Source organism: Setaria italica, chromosome IX, assembly GCF_000263155.2.
Source record: "Setaria italica strain Yugu1 chromosome IX, Setaria_italica_v2.0, whole genome shotgun sequence".
NCBI lineage: Eukaryota > Viridiplantae > Streptophyta > Magnoliopsida > Poales > Poaceae > Setaria > Setaria italica.
The window spans coordinates 52,886,927-52,907,643 of NC_028458.1; the positions used below are offsets into that span (position 1 = coordinate 52,886,927).

Genomic DNA, 20,717 nt, shown 5'->3' on the forward strand with positions numbered 1-20,717 from the left:
ACCCAGGCCTGGCCCGAAATCTCAGCTCGACAGTGACCATGGGCAGTTCGTGGGCATAATTTTTCAGTCCAAAATGAACGCTTTTTGCCGGCCTGACCCGCAAAATGCTCCGGTCTACCACCAACCAAGCATAGTCATAGCTTGGGTACGGGGTGACTTTTTGGTTAATATCCGTCAGCCTACATTCTTGGAGTATGCATGTGACCATACTGCAGATTTAGCTATTTTAGATTTACCGACCAACAAACACTCAAGGAAAGCTAAAACAAAACTTGTGGCTACAACATGACGTCAAATGGCACTTGCTTTTGTCAAACTTTTGAGAATTTGATTGCCAGTCATATCTACATATTTGTTTTGAAAAGAATAATTTCATAACCTTATAATTTGTTAGATTTTAGATATACTATAATAGAAAATAGTAGTCAAATAAAGTCACACCTTGAAGACCATCAATATTCAAAAGAAGTTTTTTTTTAACCGGAGAGAGTACTCAGTATGGTGTGTGAGCACCAAAAATTAATTGTGTTCAAAGAAGTGAATATTACAAGGGAGTTCCGGCAGCGCTTGCCTTCTTGTTGTAACAAACTCCTCTTTCCTCCTAATGAAAATGCATGCTCAGGCATGTTCTCGAAAAAAAACACAAGGGAGTTTGGGTTATCTCTTTTTCCCTAAATAATTACTCCATATACAAAATAGGTAGATTGGCCTAAAAAGACTTGGTCATCAAGTTTTGTTTTGTATTTTGACCAAACATTGCAGGGAAAGATCTCAAGTGTCTACCTAGAGAAATGAGTAGATTCTAAAAACTTACAATTATTTTGACATATCTTGTAGAAAGATAAAACTTATCGTGCTATTTTAGACCACCCCTACAACTACCTTGACCTTTGTTGTAGAAAACTACAACTTCCTCATCAAACCTAAGGTTGAGACCATGGGTCCACCTGTTACATGCCACAAAATGGATCCATAATATATAAGAAAAATTGTAAATTTTTAGTAACAAATGTCAAACGAGTTGGAGGTTTCTTCAAGGGGCACACAAAAAGTCGTCGTTCTTTCCAAAAAACAGAGAGGAAAAAGTCATCCAACTATATATATTGAAGCTGTAGCACACTACAGCATGCGAGGATCGGATTCAAACTCCACCGGCATTTTGAACTGGAGATATATGCAGAACCGGCGAGCTCCCTCCAATTCTTTTCCTAGATAAAAACAAGGGAGGGCACTGTAGCAGAGAGCAGCCAAAAGAAAGCCCCTGACAGGGAGGAAAGCCGAAGTCCTACGAGCCCTAGAGCCGAACACCTACGCCCCCGCCCGCCGTAGGCCAGCAGGGCATGGGGTCAGTCCTGCCGGTTCCGACTTCCGACTCCTCCCCCAGCCGCACGCGCATCGACACGCGTCGCCCACTTCCTGACATGCCTCTGCCTCCTCAGCTCTTGGCCTCTTGCCCCTCTCCCTCTCTCTCTCCTCCCCGACTCACCCGGGGTACGGCCACGGCTTCCTTTATTGCATGCCGGAAATTATTGCGGTTTGGACGTAGGCCAGCGCGGGGGCGCAGCGCGCGGGCAGCACGCAGCGGCGGTACGGGCGAACTGGCGGCACATCAATCGGCTATCACGCGTCGACGAGGCTGGCCAGGCGAGGCAAGCCAAGCCATGCCCCGTCGCCTCCGCCCGGTCTCGCGGGGCGGCCCCCACCATGCGCGCGCCTCGCGAAAAGCTACAGGGCCTGGTGGTGGGCGAGTGATCGGTCGCTGGCCTGGCGGATCACGGCGTCACTGCGAGGTTGATGGATCGGGAGATACTTGAGAGGGAGAGAGAGAGGTAGAGAGAGAGAGAGAGGTAGAGAGAGAGAGACGTGTGAGCAAGGCATCTCTAGAGAGGGGGGAAACTCTCCGAAAGCACCAAAAAGACCTCGCCTCAAGGGCAGTACGATCGCAAACAAAGCATCTCTCTACTTAAAGCAACCCAGACTCCCGGTGAGCTAGAGAGAGAGGCAGAGCTTTAGAGAGAAAGAGGGAATAGAGGGAAGGAGGAAGGAAGGAAGACGAAGATGGGTCGCGGCAAGGTGGAGCTGAAGCGGATCGAGAACAAGATCAGCCGGCAGGTGACGTTCGCCAAGCGCCGGAACGGGCTGCTCAAGAAGGCGTACGAGCTCTCGCTGCTGTGCGACGCCGAGGTCGCGCTCATCATCTTCTCCGGCCGCGGCCGCCTCTTCGAGTTCTCCAGCTCGTCATGGTACGTTCGCGCGCGCGCGCGCGCGCGCGCCTCTGCCCTACAACTACTCCACGTACGGCGCATCATGCATCCCTAAAACGAAGAATTAAACGAGAGAACTGTGCTTTTGGGTCGTCTTTTTGTTGATTCCTTTTTCTCCTTTTGCTCGAGTAATCTTCTTGGGCAGATAGGTTTTGGCTTGTTAGATTTGTTCTCTCAATTCTGGCTTGGAAGAGCAGGTGCTCAGTTCAGTAACTTGCTTACAGATCTTGTCTCACTCTCTTTGGAAAGCTTTCTGTCTCTCTTCTTTAGTCTTTGGCGCGGCTTTGTTTTCATGCATGGTTGCTGTTGTTTATCTGTTCATCTCTATTTAATTTGGTGTTTGATGGTCACTAAGCTCGATCTCTTCGGATAATTTTCTCTCCTCTTTTTTTTAATCTTGGCTGCTTCGTTTTTCTTTCTTTCTGATCATCATTCATTACTAGCTCGTTTGATCACGAAGTAAAACCAAGATCTGGCCACATAAACCTAGATCTTCCTCTATTAATGTGTTATACTTCTATATAGCAGTAAGGAACACGATAATATGACCTTGTTTTCTCTGAAAGGACTAGTATAAATATCCTCACTTATGCTCAGTTTCATCATCTAGCATAACATAGGTTTTTCTTTCCTAAAAAAAACATAGGTTTTTCTTCACAAATACTATAACGATACTCCTATATGCATACAGTTCTTGCACTTCCCAAGGTAGATCTCTTTAGTTTCATGGATAGTAGACCTGTACCTCATCAAACAAGATTTGTGTTTTCAACTTGTTCTTTTTCTAGAAGAGGCAAGAGTTAAAAAGCAGCAGTCCATTTACTGCCTTCTTCTTTCCCTTTTTAGCATTGCCGTTCCAAATCCAGTTATTCACTCTCCCAAGTTCTCTTTGCTGCATGTGTTCCGTTCCTTTCCCGTTTCTGTTCGTCAGATCGACCGTGCATTTCCTTTATTTCATCAACTAATATTATGTTCCAAGACTAGCTGATCCTTTAGCTTGAGCTCCATGCACTGGTTCAGTCATGGGCATGTTCACTAGAGCTGCTTCAGTGAAAGCCCTCATCTGTTGGTCTATATGCTACTGTTCCATTCGTTACTGTTCCATTGGAGGAAGGGCGGTAGCAGCTGATGCTCGAGATCTCGCAATGCTATCTTATCTTTCTTGAGTCCCGTGTAGAGCCACTCGATTAACGATCTGACTGACAGAAACGTCAAGCGGTAAGCTTTTTCCTTCACACGTCATATCAAGCATCTCAGCATCGCATGCAATATTATGGAGATTGAACGTCAGTGCTTTGATCCATGTGCACAAGCTGCGTAAACCGATGTGCAGTGCATTTAATCGCATGCAGGAGCATTTCATTTCGTAGTTTCTTTTTCTGAAGAAGATTGCCCCGTACCTGGACAGTTCAGCTTTTCTGGAAGTTAACGATATATTCATAGTGCCTTCTTCTTCTTGCCTTTTTCTTACATGCATGAAAGACTGTTCTTAATTTCCAGTTCAGTCTTAATGGGTCTGGTTTTCTCTGACCATTTCAGAGATTTTCCCCTTCCAGTGACTCCACAGTGGTAATTTTTTTTGGGTTTTATCCTTGTTGATACATAAGTTGATTCATTTATATAGTTTTCCATCCAGTAAAAAGTACATGATGTCCTGAACAAGATTCAGTCGAACTTTTGAAATTTTACCAGTCAATAAATTTAAATGTTTGGTTTATAAACATAAAAGCATAGATCTATCTTGAAAAAGTAAATCCATAATCTCATGAATCTAATAGATCTGTAAATATGTTTTTTTAAAAAAATAGTGATCAAGATCTTGACTCAAAAATATTGAAAAAATCAGTGACATCGAGAATTTTTTATGGAACAAAGTATTACATGTATGCACCTTCTAGTCACAAATAAAATGTTTTCTGCCATACCTTTTAAACTTTGAGTATAAATGTTTCAAATTATTTAGTTTAGAAGCATGAAAATCATATGTGAAATTTTTTTGTGAATATAGTTTCGTGATAGCGTAAATTCAGATTTTTTTTAACAATGGTCAAAACTATATTTATAGACCATGTCATTGTCCAAAACATCAAGTATTTTTTACATTGGAGTGTATAGTTTGTTTAGTTATAAGACTGTGGACATATAGATAACAAGTAGTAGCAGGCAAAGGGCAAACATATGAAATATATAGCTAATAACATTAGCATGTTATGGAATACGTATATGTGTCCTAACTTGATTCATAGATATAGTAGATAGAGAGACAGGAATACCCCCTTGCAAGTTGCATAGCCAATAATAACACTAATATATATAGTTGAAACAAACAGGCCTAATAAATGTGCCTTCATAACCTTAGAGCATAATGCCTATATATCCACAAAAGAAACTCCAAACAAAGACGCATGGGTTCTAGTATTCCCACCGGTAAAAGTACTTATCTTTTTTACATTCACAAGGCCTCCCATGTTTTCTTTATCCGTATTTTCTATTTTATTATTCTGTAGTAAAATCCTAAAAAAGATTACGAAAGCTCATTTCTACATAAATTTATAATTGTGTTTTCCATGTTTCCAAACTAAATATTTTGAAAGCTACTGATAGTTAAGGTTTCACTACTTTTATGATTTACATGTACGGGCGGGCGTGTTTGTTTCCGATTCTAGGGCGGATTCTAATGGAAAAAAATCGAACAACCCCTCCAAACGCCACAATTCTCATTCGATTCTACAGAAATTAGATTTTTCCCCGAGCAGAACTTCAACGTGACCGAGAATCGGGTCGGGGTGCCAATTGCGGGAGAATCCCGCGATTCCAGACCCCCTCTCCCCTCCGCACCCTCCCACTTGTCCTCCGCACCTCCGCCAGCCCCGCCACTCCCTACAACCAGCCCCTCCCGCCTAGCCAGCGCGGCACCGCCGGTCCTCCGCGCCCCTCTGTCAACCCCGCCGCTCCCCGGCACCAGCCCCTCCCGACCGGTCAGCGCGCCGCCGTCGGCCCCTCCGCACGCCGCTGCCAACCCCGCTGCCGGCCCCTCCGCGCCCCTCCACCAACCCCGCCGCTCCCCACCGCTAGCCCCTCCAGGCCGGTCAGCGCGTTGCCGCCGGCCCCTCCGCCAACCCCGCCGCTCCCCACAGCTAGCCCCTCCCGGCCGGTCAGCGCGTTGCCGTCGGCCCCTCCGCAAACCCCGCCGGCCCTCTCGGCCCCTCCACCTCCGTGGCGCCGGTGGTGGCGTGGCCCTGCCGCCGGCCCCTCCCGACCCCTCCACCTCTTGTGCCGCCTGTCAGTCAGTGCCACCGGCCGCCGAGCACCACCCTGCCGTCGAGCTCCCTATCCCTAACAAAAAAATCAGGTTGCCACTCTGCTTCTCCTACCAGCAGATTATATGGACAACAACTTTTCAGGGTAGCTAGATTCTAGAGAATCGCTACTCAAAAAAGCTGAAACAAACAGGCCGGTAATCCATTCATGATTGTAGCAAGTAGGAGTGTACCTAGTGTTGGAAACACCAAAATAAATTAGTGTTTGGGGAAGGGGAAATAGGCAGTTTTACCTTCCCTTATTTTGCAAGAACACTACTGATTTGAACCCTCGAGTTCCGGGACTCAAGTGTAAATGTTCTACCACTATGAATGGAGTGATTAGCAAAGAGCCAAAGATAAATTTTGATTCTCAGGATTGATTTCGAAATTAAATTAGATTGTTTGTTCATGTCGCAGAAAACACATTTTTGATTCTCAGAATCGATTACCCAATCAAAGCACCATTGTTTGATTTGTTCCGGAATACTAATGACTTTTTGTATATTTATGTTGATAAATGCAAATTGTCCCCCTCTCACGCACATTACTAGCTAGATTATATCATATATGAATAACTCATTTTCTCTCTCTCCAGTTAGAGGATTAAATAGGTGGTACCATTAACTAACAGTATTGCAAGTATCAACTATTGGTTTGTTCTCAAAAGGAAAAATCAAAGATGGTTATCATCTGATCATATATCATAGATTGAAAATTGTTGGTCAACTAGTGGGATTCTCTATTGAATTTCAGTCCAACCTAGCTACCTTCTTTAGTAGTGGAGATTCTAGTTGGATGATTAGATCTTCTGAGGAACTACTACCACTAGCATGGAGTTTCCACAAATAAAAGTTTTATAAATTAAAACTTTGTTCCATAAGAAACATTTGTGCTTATTGCATTTACTATATTTAATTACTGTTATTATGGTCTGATACCAAAAGGTCAATTCATTGTTGGGACTTGAAAACCATTGTAGAGGTGAAAAATATCCAGATAATCCTCAGACCAATGCCGTGACTCCGTGAAGCGAGCTGTCATGGCTACGTATGGCCTATGCCATAGCATCAGTTGCTGTGCTGCACCTGCCTGCACGCCTCAAACTCGGTTGCTGTGCATAGATGAGGTCTGCCGCAGCACATGGAGCGCCTCTACTGGCCACTGCATGGCCTGAGATGCCTTGCGTAGCACCATCTCGGCCATAGGACAAACACAACATCACATCCTATGTTGCGTTCACACCCAAATTTGGATTACGATGGGACTCAGGGATCGGAGGTGGCCTTTCCCTCTATCACCATTTTTCTTTTGTCCTGACAAGGCTGCAGATTTTTTCTATCGCTTTGATTGGTAAACTCCGACTAAGGGCATGTTTGGTCCACGGTTAGAAGTATAAATGAAAGGTTAATTTGCATAAATCACATATTAGAAGTATTAAATATAGGTTAATTACAAAATCAATTGCATAAATGAAGATTAATTTGCAAGACGAATCTATTAAGCCTAATTAGTCCATGATTTGACCATGTGATGCTACAGTAAATATGTGCTAATCATGAATTAATTAGACTTAATAGATTCGTCTCGCGAATTAGCCATGACTTATGCAATTAGTTTTATAATTAGTTCACGTTTAGTCCTTCTAATTGGTATCGAAACATCCGATGTGATCCGAACTAAAAATTAGTCCATGCATCTAACAAGATGAGCTGGTGAGGAGATCAAAGAGAAGAAAGGGAAAAAGGGCATGCTAAGAAGCCCTTATAAATCATTCTTAGTGCCAAATGCTCTCTGTGTGTTATATATTAGTATTTAGTCGATTTAGTATGCTCGGCTGGTGCACAAAAGCAGCAACCAAATTTAGACATATGTATTCTACTATTCTACCTTAACACTAAAAATATATAACTAATGAATTATTGAGTTAAGTTAGCAGATTTTATGCCGTGCTGACATTTGGAGTGGAGACTGATTTTGTTTTCTTATGAAAATTAGAGGTAATTAAAGTGCTCAAACACAAACATGAGTGCTTGTTGGAATATTACCAAAGAAACGTCGTTCTTAATTAATTATCACTGCTTCAAACAATCGAACTGTTTTACTTTTGAAAGTGAACTTTTTATACAGTATTTCTATCTTTTTAGTTAGGTTTCATCATGATTCCGAGGTGTCCACGCATGACTAAACAGAATTTAGTACAAACCTAAAAAAGCAATTAAGGATCATGATTCAACCCTTATCATTCTATGTTTCATGTGACAAAACTCCTCTAACAAAGAACATAAAAAAGCATTAAGACGAAAGGATGCTTATGCTGTTGCATAATAACTCAACAACTTTTATATTGTGTTTTTCTCTGGATGTTACTTTTTCTGGTGAAATATCCTTCTTTTTTGTAAATGGCTTTCTGAACATAATTTTAAAAGGCTTGCTTGTTCAATTGACCATCCACTGATCACTTCAATTTTCTTGTGAAAACAGCATGTACAAAACACTCGAGAGATACCGCAGCTCCAATTACGGCTCACAGGAAATAAAAACTCCATTGGACGGTGAAGTAAGCTTAATGAGTTCTTAACATCCTTTTTTGACATAATGCTTTTGTGATCACTTTTGTGAGGATGTAACGTATTGTTATATAGACAAGAATATAATATGTTATTGTGAGTCTGTTGGTCTCTTCCAGTGACACAGATCGCTCCAAAAAATAATGAACCAAATCTACTTTCTCATCGGTCAAATGGACTATATTCATGTCCTTTCCAAACTAATTGATATCATACTTTTTATGCTTAAAGTTTCTTTTTTAAATTTGTTTCCATCATAAAGCTTCATTGACTATCAAGGAAAGGAAGTGTGCAGACATTCTTGCTCAACATTGTCTATTAGGAATAGAGATGTAGTAGTATGATTGTCCTAGGCTTGAATATACACGACCGCATGATCATGTTCTTTGATTATGTGTGCAGTGTTTTTTGACTTGAATGTACAATCAGGAAACTATTTCCTAGAGAACTGAATGTTACTCAGTTCGACTAGATACGGGCATTTATATTTTTTAGTTCAACGATAAAGCGCGTGCCCATGCTATTCTTGTTAGATGTGTGCTAGATAGGGCACATCTATGTTGGGTGTGTGGGTGTGATATGTGTGCGTGAATGCGCAGGTGCATCCAATTTGTGCTCTCAAAAAGGAAGCTGATTCTTAGTTGGGTTTGACCAATGGGTGGGCTGGCAAAAGGCGAACAATTTTGGAGAGCATTGGGCTGTTAGTTCCTATTTTGTTTGGGGATGGATTGCGTGTGGGTTGAGCTTGACAACTGGACCATATACATACAAGCCCATCTCTCCTTCGCTGAGCCCGCCATATGCAAGCCCGGCCCATGTATCTTCCTGAAAGGAGATAGTTCATTTTTTTCCTTCCACCAAAATACAAAAAATTATATCTCAAAACCACATCATAAATTGATAAGTATACAAAATTATGTGTTAGTTTCCAAAATAATATTATTTGGCATGAATGAAAAATACTTTTTTTGTCAAAATAGATGCTAAAATTCTTAATTTCACGACTATACATAATACGGCAGGCATGGGATTTCTTGAATGCTGCCTACATCCTGCCTGATCATTTCCGAAGAAATTCTGTTGTAGAAGTCAGTTGCCAACTTTTTATGGAACTATGTTTGTTTGTTTGTTTGGAGAACACGATCTATATACTGACCTTGAACTTTATATCTTCCCAAGCATGATCTCCCTTTGACTTACTCTGTTTCGTTCTGGTCTTTCTTGTTGAAACTAGATCAACTACCAGGATTATTTGAAGTTGAAGACCAGAGTTGAATTTCTTCAAACTACACAAAGGTAGTCTTCAAAGATGGTACTGATAGTTTGTTTCAGCTGCACTAAAATTCGTTAACTGGCCTCTGATGTATGAGATGTGGCACTAATTCATCATTGTAGAAATATTCTTGGTGAGGATCTGGGTCCACTTAGCATGAAGGAGCTTGAGCAGCTTGAGAACCAAATAGAGATATCCCTGAAACATATCAGGACAAGAAAGGTGGAAAACTTGACTAGCGTCAATTTGTACATTTCTGTACGTTGTTTGGCTTGCTTATGACGAGAGTTGATATGTTTACAGAATCAAATGTTGCTTGATCAGCTCTTTGATCTGAAAAGTAAGGTAATAATGATACGTTTCGATTACCTTTTGTCTAATTTTATTTCTTTTCCTTGCATTCATATAAACTTTGTAATCGCGAGGTAACAATTATGTTTTGCAGGAGCAAGAACTACAGGACCTTAACAAGGACCTCAGGAAAAAGGTAACATCATTGACCTTAAAAATTTTCTTATTATGATGAACTTAGGATTTTATTTTTTGGGTGATGATGATGAACTTGGATGTTACTAATGCTTAACACTACATATTTTTTCCCCTGTTCTTGACGAAGATGTGACATAACACTTTAACCAAATAAGCTCACCTTTTGTGTTGAGGCTAACTTAATTCATTACTGAACTATTGCAAGTGCCAGTTGCAAGAAACCAATGCAGAGAGTGTGCTACATGTTTCCTGGGAAGAAGGTGGGCACAGTGGCACTAGTGGGAATGCCATTGAACCTTATCAGGGATTCCTTCAGCACCCAGACAATGATCCTTCCCTACAGATTGGGTAAGTTTCTCCACTCGTCGAACAGTAGCTCAAAAAAAATAAAAATCAAGAGAAAGCTGTAAATATGCTCAAGGAAGGCATAACTGTTATCTGAACCAGTGAAATCACAACAATCACATCAGAGTCATTTGCTTTGGAGAAACAGGATCCCAGCACTTTCAGATTCAGCACTTCATTTCTTTAGCATGTTTTCATTCATTACTCTTCTTTTTATAACTAACTAACTCAATGAATGGTCGTCCTCTGCGAAGGTACCACCAACAAGCCTACATGGACCAGCTGAACAACGAAGACATGGGGGACCCAAACGAGCACGGTGGATCCGGATGGATTTGAAGTGCTCAGACGACTGAAATAAGCTGATGCATGGCCGGCCTAGCAGGACGCATTTCCGGCCCTCTTCTACGCATTATTGAATGAAAGTTTGATTGAAACTGCTCTTGAGACTTCCCAAAACGATGAAGAGAACAGGGGAGCAATTCGAGCCCGTATTGTACTGTGCCGGTGAACGGCACCGTGTGTGTGATTGTAATGCTACCTTTGAGACCTCGTGTTCGTGTGTGGCGAAGCTTGGAACTTTATATATCTAGCAATGGTATTTGTCATTTGTGCGTGGTGACTGCAACCAGAAGAATAGTGGCAATGCTGCGCAAACGCACTCTTCATTTCTGGGGAACCAGCGACTCTGCTCTGCCCTGCTCGCTGCTCACCCGCGCCGAAGCGGTAGCGCGTCCCAACTCCGAACACTGCCGCGTGCTTCCTGGGCCGAATTTACTCAACTCGCGTGGGCCATTCGACGCTAGGGCGCTCCTCTGCCTGAGCCGAATTTGCTCTACTCGCGTGGGCCACTCGCGAGGGCGCTCACGTGTCCACCACCGTCTGTCTCCGTGGGGCCTTGGACTCTCGTGGCCTGTGGGCCGCGGCATCTTCACATGGGGCGGAGGCTCTCGCGAGCGCGAGCTGTGTCCTCCGAGTCGCTGAACTCCTGTCTTATCCTCTTCGAGGCCCCGAGGCTTCACGAAACAACCGTGGGTGGTCTCCTCTCCCCCGCCGCCACGCCAGGCGGATCTCCTCGAAACCGGCCGGGGCCGGACACGGGGAGGCAGGGGCACGAGCGGCTGCCGGGTGCCGGCACAGCGCACTTGTCCTGAAATTGACGGCACAGATGCTCGCAACAAGGCGCGGGCACATGAGTGAGTGATCAGTCTCTTGCCGACTTTGTCCTAGCTTGCACGCACACTACGATCTACTATCTGGTGAAGGGACAAAGAGGAATCGTTACTGCAATACCACTGCAGTCGTGTTAGTCTGTGAAACAGGAAAACGAGATCGTAACAGCAGTACGTTTATGGCTGTACAATAATCGAAAGTGCGTGGCATTTCAGGCACTGAACTGTTGAACTTTTAAGCTGAGGAAGCCTAATGGGCCGGGCGCTCTAAAATTTAGGTAGCATAGACTCTCTCTAGAGTCTAGAGAGACGTAGGTATGCGGATACGTACATACATCATCCTTGGGCACATCAGATAGCTTGTAACGTTGTAGCGACAATAATATCCTCTTGGGCCAAGAAAAAGGAATCAGCACAGCGGTGTGCGTGTGCGTCACCTTGTCAGAACGAACTAATGTTTGTAGTTTCTTTTACTCCCTAATATTTGTTCAGGATGGAAGGATGGTTGTTCCAGTATTTTCAAAGAACTAGTTTAAATTCTAGCTAAATCATTTATTTGATTCTGAATCTATCCAGATGTATAACATTTAGAGCCGAGATGCCGTATAAGAAAGTTAACACCATAGTTTAATTTACTAGTTTTTACAGGGACGACTTAGAAACAGTAGAGCCTTGTTTTGTTCCCCCAAATATTTTCTTGAGAGACTCATACCATGATTTTCAATTCTTTTGTACTTAGCAGTCTACTAATAAGCTCCTCGATGAGGATAGTTAGTTGTTTGATGTTGTCAGACTCTATTATGGATTTCTGCTCACGTGCTCCATAGGCTTTTCTTAGATTTTCTTTAGAGAATGAGATATTTGTGACAATTACCGTCTGTTTCATTACGGGGCAGCTCACATGATCTTTGTATATATAGTTGACAACTCAAAAATTTTGATACAAAGAGTCCTAGTTAAATTACCATGAAACTAGCAAACTTTCGGTATATATATAGTTGATTAGGCACAAACTGAGAACAAGGGCTAATCAGAGTGAAATTTTAAAATTAAATCCTAGATCATTCTATTACAACAAGTTGGCAAGTTTGGATTTTGGACTTGTTGTCAGTACAAGCTGCAAATAGGAGGCCAATTTTCTTGCATCCTTCTTTGTGTTACTAGTCTCTCAATTCTTTTAAATACTACTAGAAAGTTTAATCTGACATTTGATGAAATCATTGGAACACGGTTTCAACAAAGATTCTACGTTAATTCTTGAATATTTCTAACAGTATACGACAATATATTCCCTGGAGACTATGTATACATACTGTGTAGATATAGCCTATATATACTCATTAGCCAAGGCTCAAGGCAATACAACAAAATCTAAGGATGCAGCGACACTGTACGATAACACTCCTAGAATATACGGTAACATCAGATCTGAAACGAACCTGCAGCAGAATATCTAGGCAAGCTACTAATCATTGAAATGGTCCTCAGTCTAATGCATGGTTGCCCTAGCTCCTGTGCGCATGAAAGACTGCAGTTCTCCCCAGCTATTCATGCACTTGCAACATATATGTCTTGGGACCAATGTACCACCACCATTATTTGCATGCCTAGTTTTCCTACGGAATTCAATGATAATGTCGCTGCGTTTTAGATTTATTCCATCATGCAATATTGCATGCACATATATCCAACAGTGCCTATTCCATCTCATCAATTAAGTGTCCCTTTGATATTAAGTGTTGTTTTCATATCATTTTCACATTAACCTATGTGTTAATATATTTGTAAAACCTACAAACAATATTATGAAAGTGCTAGCTCTTAATAAAAATAATAAGCCAAACAACTACATATATTAATATTATGTTTATTTAACCGTATACATTAATTTAGAATGCCCCTGTTTTTTTTGGGAGGGATCATGCAATGGAACACAAGAAAATTAATTTCTTATTAGGATCTACTTCATATATTGATCATATGCACCACCTCTATGCATGGCCCCTATTTTCTCAGTCCGCACAAATACATGCATACAATTAAGTAAACACAAATAAATGCACATGCATGCTTACCCATAATATATAGGGAATAATAGGACGGCAAATATTATATAGGGTAGCAGCTGTTCATAATTAAAGAGGTGCGTACACTCCAACAACACAACAAGAACAAGAACAGGAACAGTACAGGATGATGGGTGGATGCATGATGCATATATATAACGGCGATATGGGATATATAGGCCGGTTATCTAATGATACTAGCTCGATCCTGGGCTACTGCACCATCGGTCGACCTGATCTGGTCTAGATGCTGCGCTCAATCTGCTTGAAGATGTCGAAGCTCTCAATGACTTGCTCCTTGGCCCTCTCCTGCAAGGGCAGCATTGTACACGTAAGATATTGCTAGGCATAGCAGCACATAGAATCTCGATACGGAAGCATGGGCTTTGCATTATTGTACTTCGAATCCAGATCAAAGCGTCGTTCATCAGTAGTTACCTGAGGAGCAGGCACAACTCTAGGCTCAGGAGCGCTGTTGGAAGTGGCAGTAGAGACAGTCGTCGAACAGCGCGGGTCACACTTCGCCCACTGCATGCAGCACGTCTCAGAGAAAATTAAATAGAGCTATGTAAAAATGTTTCCAAGAATTAAAGTTTATAGCACATAGCTTAATTAATTAACCAGCAATCTTACGTTCTTAGCAGCCATGCTGAAGGCTTCCCTGTGAGGGATGTCTGGCTTCGCAGCTTTGATGCGCTGAATCTCCTCCCTGCCACATGTAATGTAAATGGTATTATCTAATGAAAGAAATTTAAGCGTGTGTGATTTTTCTTTTGTACCAAAAGAGACTTTCAGGAAGAAAAAATGATAGTTCATGGTGCTGTATGGGACTTCACTACTCTAAGAAACACAGAAAAATATCTATACAATGTTACATATATAATTTATTTTTTGCATAATTCTAGAATGCACGATGTAGGGGGTGGTTTGGCCCGGTGCGGTCTATAAGGTCACACCCTCGGACCATTAGCTTCTCTAATATTACATTTTCCATGATCACAAAAAATATATTAACACCATATGAAAGAAATTTCAAATACAAATCAAATGGTACTAAAGTTGGATATTACAATCTACAAATTCTTTGGCTACATTTTTTTTGTCAAAGATTAAGAAGTTGGAATCTTAGAATCCAAACAAATGGAGGGAGTACCAAACTATACATATTTAACAATTGTGTCGATAGAATTAGTAAATTGCAAAGCTAACTGCATGTAGAGCAATAAGTAAAGAGGTACACATTAAGAAAATGCATTTTGTCTACATGTACTGAAACCACACTACATACAGGGCAAGGCAAGCATAGCTTTCTCAGCAAAGGAGTAGTGTAGGAACTCAGGCAAAACAATCATCCGGTCCATTCTTGTCAAAATGGTTGTCATTTGTGTAACATATGTATGGTCATTTTGGTTGTTCTTATTTGTTGTGTGCCATTTGGTTTGTAAGAAGCAATCTTCAGTATTTCTAATTTCTTGAAGGAAGATACATACAACTACTCAAACAACATTCTAAGAGAAAATATATAAATTCAAGGCCCATAATGAATGTTTACAATACAATGCAATATCTTATTAGGTGAATTTTTTTTTGCACTCTTTAGATTGTGTTGAATACATAAAAAGATGGAAAGGAAAGTATATAGTGTGCTTTTGATGATTTTTAATCCTTCACGACTCAAGAGAAATCATAATATTTGTTTAAGAGAAATGGTAGCCGAGAAGGAATAAAAAAAACAACAGAACCACTATGTACCTTCGGATCCGTTCTTTTATGTTTGCTTACACGAGTTCAGTGGCTGTTATCCTAAAAAAATATTACCTAAACATATACTATATGTTTCCTGCCAAATATATCCACATTTATTTTCTAGATCCCAGCAGCTTTTAATATTGGAAAAATAGTACTGCCTGACTGGACTAATATAAATAGTGCTCGAGCTTAATCAGAACGTGTCTAAAAAGTTATCTGGAAATTTGCTAAAACTAACATGAATAACTACACAGTACTGAAAGATGTCCACAAAAAGTTACCAGCAAGCATTGATTTGGTGCAAAATAATAAGAAAACCCAACATTGCTCCGGATCAAACATTTAATTTATAAAGTGCAATCTTTTTTTTAAAACCTTGTTGTTGGATGCACAGTTTCATCATGGTTTTAATGGGGAAAAGGGATGAGATGAAGCGGAGATTTATTTAGTACCGACCTAATACTAAAAATAATTAATGCAAAATGGTGTACCATGTAGAAGAGCAAAAAATAACGTGTGCTATATATATTGTCTTGCTAGCTATTGTACTTGGTTGACATGCAGAAGGAAGAGATAGATTCAGATCTGCACACAACTGGTTTCGTCTCACATTTATATATACTTCTGTCACTGTACATAGCAGGCTAATATCGTACACATTTGCGAGCCTAGCTACTGGTTGGGAAAAGTATAGAGGAGAGGTATCCATTACGGGTGCAAATCCATTTTAATTAAACTTGTTGGAACTTTAAAGTTTGAGCAAACATTACAAAATCAGATTTATATATAAATAAAAAGAGAGATTCCGAACATGTGACTATGAGATCACATGTAACTATTTGAGATCATGCATTTGAACAACTTAAAAGTAAAAGAGAAAAATGTATGCTTCCTCACCTCATGAAGCGATTGTAAGCAGATGGGAGGCGGTGTTTCTTCTCCGGGGCTGCAGTCAGAGAAAACAAAAGGCATTGACATTGAGCACAAGAAAAACCTTATTAAATAACTGCTCATCTTTATTTATAGCATCAACTAACAAAAGAAAGAGTTTGTTGAGAAGAAAGTAAGAAAGATCACGCAAGGACAGAAAAAACAAAGAATGGAACACAAGGAAGAAGATTGGATGGTGGAGAGTTGCTTCTTGCTATACTGCTACTTACGCTTGACAACGAAGGGCATTCTCGGGCTGGCATCTGATGTCGGTGAGGCCAGCGGCATTGGTTGGTTCCTCCGGCAGTCATTGCAGGGTCCCTGACACGAGAAATGGCAGCATACGAAGCAAAGTTTAGCCCCAGCGCTTCAAGATCTCAAAAATGTTAGCGATGCATCATGATGCGTATGAACTAAATCATTTCCTAATTATTGTCGACTAGCTAGGTCGTCAAATAAATCTGGCCATGAATAATGCCTATCTTTCCAAAAGAAAATGTGTTAGGAGATCCATGCATGCATGAATGCCACAGCAGAGTTACTGTGCTACTGCTGCTGCCGCCGTAAAAAAGCTGATCAATTGCCTTTTGCAGCGACGAGGACTTTTCCAGGCCACAGATGAGCAAAAGAAATCTTTTGTAGTCCAGCGTTGTTTAATCTTGCCTTGCAAACAGTACTTTTGAGTAGTTCCACATGAGAGAGAGAGAGAGAGAGAGAGAGAGAGAGAGAGAAGCACGCTGATGATGCAACTGAAAGTAAAGCAAACCATGGCCATATTTCATGAGAAAACCCCACTGATCTATTGCTCCATCTTTCTGTCATGAGTGCAACGATTTCTTCTTATTTCTCACATATTTTATATTCTCCTTCCCCTCGGAAAAAGGCTAACATTTTCAGAGAAGAGAAACACGGCTACTACTAGATCGAAGAAAGAGAAGTCACACACACAGTCCCACACAGATCGATGCGTGAGATGGATGATGAATGAAGAGATGCTTTGGTATTGTAATTAAATAGTTGTAACGATCCACCTGAAAGGGCCCCAGCGGGTGGTGATCAGTCGGGGAGAGCGGCTGCACCATCGGCGGCCGTGGGCTGAGGTAGGAGAGGTTGTTGCAGTGGCCGCACTTGACAGTCACCGTGTCCATCAGCCTCTTGCATGGAACCCCAACCTGCAGCTACCCAAGAAGCAAAAAATTAATCACAGCATGCAATCAAATCAACCACCTGTTTCTAGATCAACTTCCTGTGCATGGCACTGTCTAAGCGCAGTAGCAGCTAGAATAAAATCTCAGGGGAGGAAATTGAAAGGGAGGGGCAGGAAGGCAGAGAGGAGAAAAGAACAGAAGATTATTGTCCAATCTACACTTCAGCATGCATGTAACAACAAAGAAGAGAAGATATGGAAGCTTGTGAAGCACCAAACAGATATGATGGAAGTGAAAGTCGGAACATGGCACTATCAGGAGAACCAGTAAGCAGAATATTCCACAAAGAAACAACGCAAGAGCCACTGAAACACAGCAAAGGAAGCATAGCACATCAATCACATGTCACATGCGTAATTCTAGTGGATTTTTCTGTGCTCTCCCTCCAATCGCAAGACAAGAAAATAAAAATGGTGTGATTTAATCAGGCACGCCTTGTGGATGAGCTTCACCCATCCAACGCAAAGGACACATACAGAACAACGCAAAAGGGAGAAGAAAAATGGGAACCAGCAGAGAACTTGTCTAAGTTAAAGAACCAGCGGGTGAAAGAAAAAAAAATGCCATATCTGGCGACCATTCTTGCGCCGCATCATGATCTTCCCCCACATGATGTTTCATTCTGACCCGATTTTTCGAAGAGTTTACCGCGAGCACGGTGTTGCAGTAGGTGCAGCGCACGTAGCACAGGTGCTCGGACTGCGAGACCAAATCCATGCTTGCTCGCTCGGTGGGCGGCTGCCGGCGGCGGGAAGGGTGGCGGGCGCGGACGGTGGTGTGTAAGCAGAGCTCTAGCGCTAGGAGAGGAAGCAAGAAGCGTGTGCCTGCTAGCCGTGTGGTGAGGCGAGAACTACTGATAAAGAGGAAGGGGGGTGGAGGCCGGGGAGGTAGCTAGAAGAAGAAGAAGTGGAGCACGGCCAAGAGAGAGAAAGAGTTGGGTTCCAAGAGAAGATGGGGTAGGGTTTCTATTCCTGCAATAATGCCCTGGGCCCCACGCACACATGGCTTCGTACGCACGAGACCAACCACAGCGATCGGGCGATCGAGCGCGAGCACACCACCACACCATAAATCTTTTCGAGACGAGCAATGCAAGGTTCTGGCCTAACCTGCATAGTGATATCCATCGTCTCTCTCGCTCGCGCTCGCCCGTGTAAGCAAGTGTACACGTCAAGGGAAAGGAACAGTCCTGGCATCTCCGGGCCGGCCTAGTACACGCATAGTGCATGGCTGGAGTGGCGCATCCACCCAATTACGCGCCCCCTGATCGATCGACCCGCGACCACGGCTACCAGCTCCCCGGCCGTGGTAGGTACTGTGCCTATGTGCGAGTGTGATTGATGAACAGATACGTGTGATCGACTCCTATCTGATGCATCAAATTGACCGGCCGATCGCGCTTTATTCGAGCGATCGTGCCGATCGGTTCATAATATATAGGACGATCAGTCGGTCAATTCGAATTCGATGTCCCAATTCGTCCGATCAATTTGGATGCAACGATGTATCTGCAATAATTAGTATAAATTCATAATATTCCGTGTGTGATTATTCTGAATATTGTGCTACATGGGATCGATGTGGCCAAGGGAAAGGCATCAGAAGAAACTTGGATGGTGACGTGTCTTGAGTTTGTACCAGATCGAAGCTGTTGTTTTCAACAATCATGTTTAATTAATTTCAGCTTTGAATAAAACTTCATCGCTTTCCTATCTTGGATATAGATTGTGCGTAAGGCCAACTGGAACCACTTTTTTTTAAAAAATGTGATCTAATTTCTTAATTTGGCTGTGGTTGAAATTAAAGAGAAAAAAATCATAGTGCATCTGGCAGACAGGTTCTTGTGATTAGACTGAAGCAAAGCGCTAACAAAAAATTGTGTAATAATATCAACCACCTTATGGGTTTACAGGACTGTTAATCACATGTGCCCTTTTCCCTCCCCAGGAAAAGACAAAATAGCATAAGACATTCCAAGCCACCGACGACGACGAGCAAAGACATGTGAGAGGGTTAATGATACTACTCATCACATAGTTCCCAAACATTGCAGGGTTGAAAAATATTAACACAAATCCAGATTGCTTCTGGGGAAACTTGCAGCTGCATACCTTGTTATGTTTGCTACCTCCAGTTTGATACTTACCATATAAAGTGTTTGATGCTACTGCTGTACCATTATTCTAACTATGTGCAGACGACCAATCTTCATCCTTCCTGATAATGGTAATGCTGTTGTAGGTCCAGTTAACATGCATCCTTCCATGATAACTGACAACACGCTCTAGGCTAGTGACGAGTGCGTGGGAGGTTCGGCAGGGCCTTTTTGACGGGTTTTCTTTGTTGCACAAGGACGTACTACCCATTAGCTGCAGCTTTTGCGCCTTCTCAGAGACCGGCACTTAGCTTTTTTATGTTCTTGATGAAAGAAGCAAGGCATCAGAGAAAAGGAGTGGCAAGTGTATCCACGTTGTTACTCGATCTCATGATTGATGGATGCATGGGCAGGATTATCATTAGGTGTTACTATTCATGACGCGTCCAAGACGAAGGACGAACGATTTTCTTTCTAGGCATGCATGCGGGAAAAAGACGACGCACGCATGCCTGTGGGATGTGTCCCCGAAATATTTCCGGGGATCCTCCCTATTTGCCCGTGGCAGTGAGAGCCGGCCGGACATGCAGTATGGCGTCACAGGCGGCTCTGCGATCGCTCACAGGCTCACAGCTATCCCCATCTATCTGTTTCACGCATGGAGACAAAAATTAATAAGTATGCAATTTGCTGATGAGTTTTGCCCTAAATTACTGTGAGATGTATCTTTCTTCACCAATGCAATAATGTTGTTCCTGGTTAGCAGTAATGGACTGTTTGCATATATATAGTCGTCATGGGACAACCTTGTACTATTTCCTGGATTCAGGCAGCGAGCAGCCATTGTTGCGAGACAGTGACTGCGCGCATAACAGAAGCTAGCTAGCAGCTGGTATCACCCAGCAGCTTATATTACTTCCTTCTGCCGACATATCTCCATGATACGGCGGAAGCGAGGCTCATTCCTTCAGTCCATGTGACATATGATAAGGAAAGCAGAAGGGTGTTTCACTCTCGACCGATCGTCCATGTACTCGGCCGCCGCCATGCATCGTCGCAGCATTTCTGTTGCCATGGAATCGACCGACCGTTCAATCGATCGATTTGATGGATGTGGAAGGAGGGCCGGCCGGGATCGCATGCATGACAGCACGAGCGGATCGCGGTTGCATGAACTTAACCCATGCTTCCCCTCGACCGGCCGCAGCTAGAAATCTCGTATCATGCCAGAGATCGAGAGGGGGGCGCAAATGGGAC

At 42.4% G+C, this 20,717-nt stretch overlaps 2 protein-coding genes across 4 annotated transcripts; one reads left to right on the plus strand and one right to left on the minus strand.

The window, feature by feature from the left end:
- The first annotated feature begins 1,843 nt into the window (after positions 1–1,843).
- LHS1 (MADS-box transcription factor 1) lies at positions 1,844–10,868 on the plus strand. Of its 2 annotated transcripts, none has more exons than XM_004985131.3 (8): positions 1,844–2,243; positions 8,048–8,123; positions 9,368–9,429; positions 9,529–9,628; positions 9,710–9,751; positions 9,852–9,893; positions 10,101–10,243; positions 10,495–10,868. In XM_004985131.3, the coding sequence occupies exons 1-8, from the start codon at positions 2,059–2,061 to the stop codon at positions 10,577–10,579; spliced, it is 735 nt and encodes a 244-aa protein (XP_004985188.1). In that variant the 5' UTR covers positions 1,844–2,058; the 3' UTR covers positions 10,580–10,868. The 2 variants fall into 2 exon arrangements, with proteins under 2 accessions (XP_004985188.1, XP_004985189.1); XM_004985132.3 differs by having other exon boundaries at positions 1,850–2,243; positions 10,107–10,243.
- Positions 10,869–13,495: 2,627 nt separating this feature from the next.
- LOC101771356 (protein DROOPING LEAF) lies at positions 13,496–18,261 on the minus strand. 2 transcript variants are annotated; one of them, XM_004985133.4, is made up of 7 exons: positions 18,014–18,261; positions 17,189–17,335; positions 16,388–16,478; positions 16,125–16,173; positions 14,112–14,187; positions 13,917–14,006; positions 13,496–13,787 (listed from the first exon to the last, which is right to left on the minus strand). In XM_004985133.4, the coding sequence occupies exons 1-7, from the start codon at positions 18,080–18,082 to the stop codon at positions 13,722–13,724; spliced, it is 588 nt and encodes a 195-aa protein (XP_004985190.1). In that variant the 5' UTR covers positions 18,083–18,261; the 3' UTR covers positions 13,496–13,721. The 2 variants fall into 2 exon arrangements, with proteins under 2 accessions (XP_004985190.1, XP_012704688.1); XM_012849234.2 differs by having other exon boundaries at positions 13,548–13,787; positions 17,189–17,329; positions 18,014–18,259.
- Between the last annotated feature and the right edge of the window lie 2,456 nt (positions 18,262–20,717).

What these genes read in the sequence shown, in the direction of transcription:
- LHS1 (XM_004985131.3), top strand. Translation starts at nt 2,059, where the DNA reads ATGGGTCGCGGCAAGGTGGAGCTGAAGCGGATCGAGAACAAGATCAGC. An exon ending in AAACTCCATTGGACGGTGAA is followed by an intron (nt 8,124 to 9,367) that starts GTAAGCTTAATG and finishes TGTTGAAACTAG; the next exon opens with ATCAACTACCAGGATTATTT. An exon ending in ACAAGGACCTCAGGAAAAAG is followed by an intron (nt 9,894 to 10,100) that starts GTAACATCATTG and finishes AACTATTGCAAG; the next exon opens with TGCCAGTTGCAAGAAACCAA.
- LOC101771356 (XM_004985133.4), bottom strand. Translation starts at nt 18,082, where the DNA reads ATGGATTTGGTCTCGCAGTCCGAGCACCTGTGCTACGTGCGCTGCACC. An exon ending in ACTGCAACACCGTGCTCGCG is followed by an intron (nt 17,336 to 18,013) that starts GTAAACTCTTCG and finishes CTTCTTGGGTAG; the next exon opens with CTGCAGGTTGGGGTTCCATG. An exon ending in TCAGCATGGCTGCTAAGAAC is followed by an intron (nt 14,007 to 14,111) that starts GTAAGATTGCTG and finishes TGCTGCATGCAG; the next exon opens with TGGGCGAAGTGTGACCCGCG.